Here is a 9,706-nt window from a genome sequence, read left to right as displayed (position 1 = left end):
TCGCTCGCTCGGGTCCAGCCAGGACCCGAAGGAGCCCCCGAGCACGGCCGAGCGAAGCCGAACAGGGTCCCAGCCTGTCAGCGGCGCGTTGACATGCGCGGTTGTAAATGCACCACAGCGGGGTCCAGGATGCGTATTGCGAAGTCTGTCGAGCAGCCGATGGCCTCCCGGTGACGGCGGCTTGACATAAGCCGAACCGAGCCGACCATATTTATGATCTAGCCCCAAACCCGACGCAGCCCCCTTTTCCGCTAAACTTTGTCCGAAAGTATTGTTTAGTTTGCTGAGCACAGAGTTTGGTTTTTCATGTTGCCTACTTTAATTTTTCCATTTACAGTTGCCCGACATAGCTATTTTCTTCCCTGCTGGAGGTTCATTCGATCAAATAATACACTTTGCTCAGCTAGGTGACCGAAAATGTAAATATGATTAGAAAATACATAGTTCATAACCTACACCTTCCCAAAGCAGTTCCCAATTTTCTAATTTTAATCTTCCCAATTGCAGGGTCTGGCTTCCGCAAGTACAATTATGGAGCCACCAAAAATCGATTAAGATACGGACAAGATACGCCGCCCAACTATCAGCTTTCTCATATTGGGACGCCAATTTATATGTACAATGGCGATGATGACAGCTGGTGTACATCTGAGGTAAATTAAGTGGTGGCTTTACAGCAATCAGGTTTGATTTTAACACCACCCATCTGCTTTGAAAAAGCAATCTAGTGGGCGCAAACTACCTCCCTGCAAGTCTAGTTAAATAACGAAGTGACAGTTATAACCAACAAAATATAAAAAATTTATAGCTTACACCGCAAAACTAAACCTACGCTTTCAAATTAGCCCTACACGTATAAAATAATTTGAAATTTGAAGACTAAAATAACAGAGTTTTCAGAATTGCAATAAAATTTCATGATTTGACTAAAAATTCAGAATTATTATGATATTTCAACACAAATGAATAAATGTGAGGAATCGGGCAATGGGATAATGAATAATGTCGAGGTCGTGAAGTTCTGTACCCAAACGATATGCTAGAAAACAATGGCTTCCACTGAAGCTAAATAAATATAGGTTTTAATTGAGAAACGATATTTGTCGTACGACGGTAAATTGGCCATCGACCGACAATTAATGGAAGTAGTATCACTTCGGGATTTGCCTACGATTACAGTTTCGATACCGTATGACAGTCTTATATGGGCCATGCGGGTTGAAGTGGAGCACCCTCATTTTCTCTGTTTCGCTTTGCTCGACTCGTACTACGACTTAGTTGTGTTCCTGACAAAGTTGGGCGACAACTCAGTGGTTGTGCAAGTGTAGCAGAAGTTTAACATAGGTATAAAGTAGTCCGGCAGGAGATTTGGAGAAGACTCGTTCGAAGAACAAAAGCCTACTGCGCATGAGCAAGCTAGGGTGGGGGTGCCTGGGCCAGTGTGGGCGGCGGCACACGTCGTGATGTACAACCACGGTTTCTAAGAACCGCAGTCCTACCGACGGGTCTCGAGCGCTCCTCGGCCAGCACTCGAGAATCCCAACCGTCCCATCGCCACAGGACTCGATGGCGCAGCGGGTTCAAACTTCGTGGGTACTTACTTGGATGTATTCCGCACCTTTTAAGAGATAGCCGTTTCCCGAATGACCCTTAGATTGACCCCTGGAGGTCAGAAAGTGGTGTTTTAGCCCTGAAGATCTCACTTTAGCCCCTCTGCAGGGGCCTAAGGGCCTCCGATGGTTCCAAATCGACCCTGCAGCTAGTTGTAGGATATCTTGAAGTACAATAATCCATCTCGACTTTTAAGATCCCAGATTTTCACTCCACCCTAGTTTGCACTTGGTAAATCAGGTCCGATTTCATTCGGATTTTTGTCGCTGAACTCTTAAAGCCAAGGCGCACCGAAAAATCGACTTCTCCACCGAATCTACTTTTTTTTTTGAAACACCCTTACCCATGGGTAGGACTGCGGCCCCAGGAACAGTGGCTGATTAGCCGCCCCCCACCACCGTAGCCCGCGCATGCGCAATAGGCTTTTGCTGTTGCCATAAGTCTTCACTAATCCTGCCACCGGAATTCTCTAAGAGGGTGGTACATATTAGTTTGTTTTACGGTATCTGTCTTTGCTTTCTAATTTGTTTTTCGACACTGTCTTGACAATCGCTTGACAGTTCCATCATACTACGGCACAATTCTAGAGAGTATTATTGTTAATCAATAATCTATCTATGATGAAAGATTGTCAACTTAACCATTGTTTCATATTCATCCATTTCAGCCAAGTTAAAAAGTAAACTAAAATACACTAGAACCCCCCCTTCCCCCTTCTTGCAGCCAGCGTCGTTAATTTGTGGTGCTTGTTTACAGGATATGATGTTATTAAAAAATAGCCTTCGAAACGTGGAGAAATTTTACTTCTCACCTCGAAAGGACTTCAAACACCGTGATTTTGTTCTCTCAGATACAGCGTATGAAGATGTATGGAAAGAAGTACTCACCGACTTACAACTATTCCTGAACAAATGAAGTTGTAATCCAAACGCTTTCTGTTTACCTGTGAATTAAACAAGATTTATCTTGAAAATATTCTCCTCTACACTGCAAAAAATTATGACATGAAAAATGACAACATCGACCGCTAATTGGCTGAGCGATTAGCGAAGCCTATTATTCCAGTGATGATCAACAAGTTTCGCGTCTGTCTGTGTCTGTTTGTCTGGTATCACGATCACTCGAGAACGAATTGAGCCAGCGACCTGGGATTTTAAGGGCCGTTTTGTGTCATAAAAAGACAGATCGAGTTCGAAGGAGAGCAGAGAAAAATTTTATTAAAAAAAAAACAAAAAAAAAACACAGGTCTCATATAGAACGTGTTTTAAAAATATTTTTTACTACAAATGTTAATTTACAAACAGCGCACAAACTCTGACTGCAGGTACAAACAGGACGGGCATTTAGATTGGCTCCACCTGGGACCAAAGAGCCATGGAGTGGTCCTGAAAGCATTCAGGGAAATGTGACCTCTTGGCTTGTCCCATTGGATAATTAAAATATAATAAAAGAAGGTTTTTCCCATCTCGATTAACATTTGTTCGACGCCTACTCTTCTACCGAAAAGTGCTTTTCGCAAATGTCATAGGTGGCAATTTGTGCGCGCGGAATAATGCACATGATCAGACAAAATTTAGAATAATTTCATGATTTTTTTTAACAAATATAAACACGTACATAGCAATGCATAAAAGTTGATTGGCTGAGCGATTAGCGAATACTATTAACACCAGAAGGACCGGAGGGGACAAAATGACCCCTTTTGATTTTTAATTGCCAAAGGAACAACGAATTATTTTTTTGAGCGGTCATCACTTTCCGACTTCTTATGTATCAGCGAAAGACGATTGGACGCATAATAGGAGGTCTCTGTGACAAGAACTTTCGAAGATATTACAACCTATACTTAGAAGGCCCGAGGGGGTCATTTTGACCCCTTCTCGAGATTTTATAAGTGTAAACTGGCGAGGACTTACTTTTACATCATAAGGCTGACCGTTTTTGTTATGTACGGTGGCTTATGACTTTTGGTCGGCCATGTGACACTTTTTAACTCCTTCATTCGGGGAAGGTAGGCAACACGCACGTCACAAGAACCCGTTTCTAAATTACAACACATCCAAGGCTTTAGTGGTAGTTGCGTCACCGGACTCGTGTTCTGGTGGCAAAGGGGGACGTCTAGCACAAAGTACGGATGGTTTTGCAAATGCCAAAACTGCCACGCACATTGTTGTCAGTGCCAAATTAGTAAAACATAAAATGTTTGTGTGTGAATCACACTCCCGCTTTTAGAGAGCTTATGTGTTCTTAAGATCACGTACTTATAAATGTGTACTAAGTCGGATATTAATTTTTAAGTTAAAAAATGCCTTAAATGATGCGCATTATGACATGAAAAATGACAACATCGACCCTGAGCAGAAGATAAGCACCTCCCACCAGTACGTCCTGAGTGGAAGGTGATTGTCACATCCCGGAAGGAACGTCCCCAGGAGGAACTTTCAGGACCTGACCATCATTTTATGTAAAACAATATGACAATATTTGAAAGTCAACTGAGGTTCGATGAGTTTCTTATTTGAACCTTAATTATATTCATCCAGAAGGTCCCGGATACCTCGGTCAAGGTTGATAGAGTTCACAAAAATTATTTATGGCAGTCATGTGATGTATCACTTGATCACAAGTATACATCACATTTGGCGAGGGGTCTATAAGAGAGGTATGCGGATGATCCCCGAGATTTAAATTAGACATCACATAAAATCTGAAATTGCGCATGCAAGTCAACATTGGTAGTGCAATTCGGCTTCATGCCCCTTGCTTTAAACGCGAATAACGTAACTTTTCTAAATACTTATTATTTCGTACATTTTAACGCAAAAACGAAAAAACTTTCGAGGATCGCGTCGCTATCGCTATCTGTCGGCAAAATATAGCACGGCACACTGCTGCCACTGGCACTGGCATACCAAGGACCTCCCGCAACAGATGTATACAGGATGTCCATCATCCTGCTAGTCTCCCTAACCATGATATCCCGAGCAGGTTCTATGTCTACGTCCCCCACCATCTTCCCATAGTGGAGGGGGCGCCGCTCGGCTAATAGCGATCCCTTTTATTCTTCCGTGGAGTCTTCTCCGCGCTCCCGCCGGAATAGTCTATACTCGTTCCGCTACCACTGAGTAGGTGCAGGAGGTGGTAAAGAACGAGTAAAAAATATTCGCTCACCTAAGTGAGCGACATTCATGCACTGAGGTTTTCAGTGCAGCTTACACCACCACCGGGCTTTAAACTTAGCTAAACACTTTCTGTTAAATTACAGGTTTTTTTCACGGTGTGCCCTCACCTTTCCCATACCTAGAATAAAAGTGTATTTGCAAGGACTGCTCGTGTGCGTGTCAGAACTGCACAGTCAGCTCGCTGGTAGCGTGCTGGTTATCGCAAAGGACAAAGCTGTTGAAATTTCCTGACTATGAGCTCGGCAGCAATACATGTCTTTGAATCCTGAATCAAAGCTGTCTGGTCTAGGCTACGACTAGTTGCCGTTGCCATCCCTCCTCCCGCCCCTCCCCCTTGCCCCTACCCCTTCCCGAGCTCTTCAACTCTCCCACCGCGCATCGCCTCATCACGTAGGGACACGCTAGCCAACAGTAGGAGCATATTGTGAATCAGCCCACGGAGCCCACGGTTCTCCGGTACTTGATTGTTATCCACACCGTTTTAACAACGTCTTCTCTTGAGAGATGGAATCTTCTTGAAGCAAGGAATTTCCTTAAAGCATGGAATTTCCTTTCAACAGACCATTGGGCTAATCCGAAAAAGGAGAAAAGGAAGAAGCAAACAGATATTTTATGACTTAATGGACCTTCTAACACAGCATTTTACAACTCGTACATGTTCAAAATGGTTTCTAATGGCAAATGTGACATTTTCCAGACATCAAATCAAGCACAAATTGGCCCTATCAGCCCTAAACGGTACCTTTGCTTCTTCTTTCTCCTCTTCTTTTTCGGCTTACCAGAATGGTCTTCTAGCCTTGATTCAAGAAAATTTCCCTTCAGCAACCAATTTTTGTTACTTCATTCAATTTGCATATCGATGTTTCCTTTAACTCAAGGTATTTTTGTCGTCAAACGGAAGAAATTCTATTAAATTGATACATTAATCGTTAGGGGGAGGACCAGGGGCTGAATAGGTGTTGTACAAGCACTGAAACTTTGGGTCATCTGCTTAATTTTTAAAATTATTCCAAAATATGCTGGGCCCTTTCCTCAAGGCACCACGCTCCTTCTGGAAGAGTCTGTAAACCCGGTTATTTTACGGGGAATCCGTATCTGTAATCACCACATTTATAGCGACCGAGTAACTTTTTTATTTTAAGGTATTTCCACATTTCTTGTGCAATTTCTGACGATAACCCAGGCACAATTTCTCAAGTTTTTATTGGTGATTTTTAATCTACTTTTCAAGAGGAATCCGAATCGGTAATCGCCATATCCCGAGCAAGGCGGCGTGAGGCCTAATTTTGGCCAACGGCGGTGCCGCTGGCGTTCACGCCGATGTGGTAGTCGTCGGCGGCGTAACCGGCGTAAACCCAAATAAATTGCACCTTTCAACGATTTCGGGGGTCAGATTTGCCTTCTCATAAAATAGCCTAACGACTTCTAGCTCACCAGAATTTTGTGCCAATTATTCTTCGCAGGATTCGAATAAAATTGTTTACCTGCTATAAAATTTTGAGCTGCTAAGCAGGTTGCCTCACTGTTCATAGGGGGTGTACAGTCATTGTACGCGAAAGGCGTGTAGCACCCAAAACTGTACGCCTTTTGGCATGTAATGACTGCACGCCTTTCGCGTACAGTGACAGCGCATCTTTGTTAGTGGAATTGCCTATGCGGTTGCTGGTGGTGAGTAATGCCATAGGGCCTTCGGCACTCTTACCCTGCTTCGGAAGCTTGAGTAGGGCGTTTGGTTTCTGTGCACCCTCAGCCATTGGCCCGGACTAACTCACGGGTTTTGCCTAGCATTTACACAAAGATGTGCTGTCACTGTACGCGAAAGGCGTGCAGTCATTACATGCCAAAAGGCGTACAGTTTTGGGTGCTACACGCCTTTCGCGTACAATGACTTTACACCCCCAATTAACAGTATACCCACCCGGCGTCCCCAAGTTAGGTTTGAGAATCGAAAATGACCCTTTACACCCTCTACGCCGACGCTACCGCCGATGATATGGTCGGCGACGGCGCGGCGGCGCGCCGACAATTTTTTGCCGGCGACGGCGGCGCGCTGAAAATCGTAGGTGGCGGCGCAACGGTGGCGCAACGGCGGCGCACATGTCTAGGTATTTCCACATGAGACACCTCCCATTGTTGAACTTGTTTATTGTTCAACACTTTCTAGTCCTCTTCTATCAAGTCAAACTATTAAACGTGTGCAAAATTTACGAAAACTTTCCTCGACCCGACCCGACAATTTTTCACATTGTACAAATGTTCTGTTGCTTCTTGCATTTTGTTTTACTGTGCATTTCAAGCGCCTCGTTGTACCTTCCAGGTCATTCATGCGTTTCTCTACCTGTGTGCCAATGACGACAGGTCTCTTGGCTGTTTGGGTCTGCCTATCCATCTCCTTGACACGTATTTCGGTCGCTTCAGGGGCTCTAGGCGTAAGTTGAATAAAATATGTAAACAATTCTTGTTAACTGTGGACGAACCAAAGGTTAGAGATTTTAAGTCAACTAAGGTGTTACAGGCACTTTATTAGCATGCAAAGCAGTCTTCATAGTCTTTCAAATTCGAACTTTGTTTCACCATCAGTCGACCTTCAATCACACAAATATCTGCCGGGTCCCCATTGTGCCATCTATCCAGAGCCTAACAAAATCTTAGCCCTATCTTATCATCCCCAAACACAACCTAACCTATCGAAGATAGGCGGAGAGGCGAAAGTGACAGGGTGTAACACAACCTATCGAGGATCGCCCGAGGAGTGGGTCTTATCAACCCCTAACATAACCTAACGAGGATTGGCGGAGGGGCGTAAGTGACGGGGCCTAACATAACCTGTGGATGGAGGCACACGTTCGTACAAGTTACGGGCGCGGCGGCTCTGGACACGTCAGCCTGGACCCGCCCCTGCAGCGAGTCATAACACGTCATCCTGGATTCGCCACAGTGGGGAGGTATTCGTCAAGAAGTAATGGCCGGTTCTGCCGTGGCAGGGCCAGCCGCAATCAAAAATATAGGGGTCGTTGGGATGCGAGTAGATCTGGTTAGGTACGTCATACATCAGAGGTACGAGGTCAGCCGCGCGAGTTATTGGTACGCGGAGTAATGTCAGGGTGTGGGGCATAATGGCTAAGCAACTGTGTAACACTAGTGCAGCGTCACCATGCATTCTTAGGTGAATTGAGCGTTTCGCATTTGAAATTTCGCGCTGAGCTCCGCGCACCCTCTCGCACCCAGGTGGGCGGGCTGGAGGCGGTAGTTTTCGGGGGTGGAGGGGGTGTGAGTTTCTGGAGGAAGACCCCCAGGCGGTACACCTTGATATCTCAAACCAAAACTGCAAATTGTGATGAAAGCAAGCCACTTGGCACACTTGTTGTCAAGACCCATTAGAACATTTTTGCCCGAAGCTCTCGAAGTTTTATCCCTTAGGATCGGATTTTAGGGGTGGTTTTTACCCCCCACCCCCTAAAATTCAAATTTCTGCGGCTTGGCCGATGTTCGTGATGTCAGTGTCGACTTCTACTGTTTTTGGGGTGCTGATTCCGAATGTGCAACTTGTTTTTCCAAAAAAATGGTTTTTGACCCAATTTGAACCACAAATGTTCAAAAATTTGACGAAATCTACCGTTTTTATTATTTTTCGACCAAAGTCATGTGTAGGGTCGTTTCCGACTAATTCTGGGGTAGGGATTTGGAATTTTTAACTGCCACTGCATTACGGAGTACCATTTTTGATTTTAAGGGGGTGGGGGAGAGGGGCAGGGGGATAATTTTGCAAAATATCGCGACGGGTATCGTTTCCGACTAATGCGAACCAGGAAAAACGAATCTGAGGTTAATTTTAGTGAATTATGTATGTACCAGTTTGTCAAAAGGTAAATTTAAAATGTAATTTTAAAGTTAGAAAAAACAATTTTCAGGTACAACAGTAGAAAATTTTGGCATTAAAGCTGGACGAGCTCAATTTTCCTTCTTCATACACCGCCGTCTCTTCTGGATCCTCCGGTAGAGTCTCCATTACCGCCGGCACTATTAATAGGTGACAAAATTAAACAATATTTATACTACTAGGTAGATGTACGCCAGATCACGTCTCGCGTAACAGGCTTCGCGATATCTCACGAATCACTGTTACACTGCGACGCGCCTGGCATACATCTACCTAGGCCTGCGGCGCTGACACCCGAGTCGGGACGCTCAAAAATGTGCACGAAGATATTCGTCTTCAACGAACATGCACACTTCTGTCCTCCTTGAATAGTAAACGATTATCTGGCCCAAAACGGTGTAAAACAAAGAAGTGAAAGTAATCCGATAAAACGGTCGAAATTCCACAATCATCTGCTAAACCAGAAAGATAAAGGTCTAAGGATTCCCAGTCGGGTGCGGTGACAGGGGTTCAGACTATCAGATATTGTCACACAGCACAATTATCCAAACACCAAACCAACGAAATACTTTAAAATTAAAGGTCGCCCAGAAAGAAATCTATATGTCCCGTCTTATCATCCATTGCAGTTTTGTACGACAAACTGATTTTGTAACGTTCTGGCTAAGTGAGGTTCAGCAGTGGTACACATTATTACAGGGTATTACAGCGTATTACCGGGTATTACTGCGTACTACAGGGTGTTACTGCGTATGACAAGGTATAACCGGGTGTTACTGAGTATTACAGGGTACTACATTAATCGTGTACAGGCTATTACTGAAGTGAATACCCCCTCGGGCGGAAGGGCGGGCCTGCTTGTGTCAACATCAATTTGAATTTCCAGGTCTATATCGCTTTTTTGGCTAGGTTTTGAGAAGATAATGCAGGTGGTCTTTTTGTGGTTCATAAACAGATGGTTATTTGTTAGCCAGGCTGAGAGGCACTCCATCTGAGTATTCAAAATTTTGACGTCACTTCCAAAGTAGAATAA

General features: G+C 44.4%; 1 protein-coding gene and 1 long non-coding RNA gene across 2 annotated transcripts in view; both read left to right on the top strand.

Moving 5' to 3' along the window:
• Positions 1 to 254: 254 nt before the first annotated feature.
• On the top strand, positions 255 to 2,584 carry LOC113212962 (uncharacterized). Its single transcript, XR_008011909.1, has 3 exons — positions 255 to 419; positions 508 to 653; positions 2,368 to 2,584. It is a non-coding gene; the product is annotated as an uncharacterized LOC113212962 (long non-coding RNA).
• A 2,357-nt stretch (positions 2,585 to 4,941) lies between these two features.
• Positions 4,942 to 9,706, top strand: part of LOC127750945 (uncharacterized) — a 23,650-nt gene continuing 18,885 nt past the window's right edge. The window contains exons 1-2 of the mRNA XM_052273686.1: positions 4,942 to 5,249; positions 7,111 to 7,222. Coding sequence (XP_052129646.1) covers positions 7,118 to 7,222 — 105 coding nt within the window. The 5' untranslated portion in view covers positions 4,942 to 5,249; positions 7,111 to 7,117. The remainder of the gene's footprint in view (positions 5,250 to 7,110; positions 7,223 to 9,706) is intronic.

Source organism: Frankliniella occidentalis, unplaced genomic scaffold (genome assembly GCF_000697945.3).
Source record: "Frankliniella occidentalis isolate FOCC.00 unplaced genomic scaffold, Focc_3.1 Scaffold292, whole genome shotgun sequence".
Classification (NCBI taxonomy): Eukaryota; Metazoa; Arthropoda; class Insecta; order Thysanoptera; family Thripidae; genus Frankliniella; species Frankliniella occidentalis.
The sequence above is the reverse complement of the archived record's forward strand: the minus strand, read 5'-3'. Positions and strand labels throughout refer to the sequence as shown.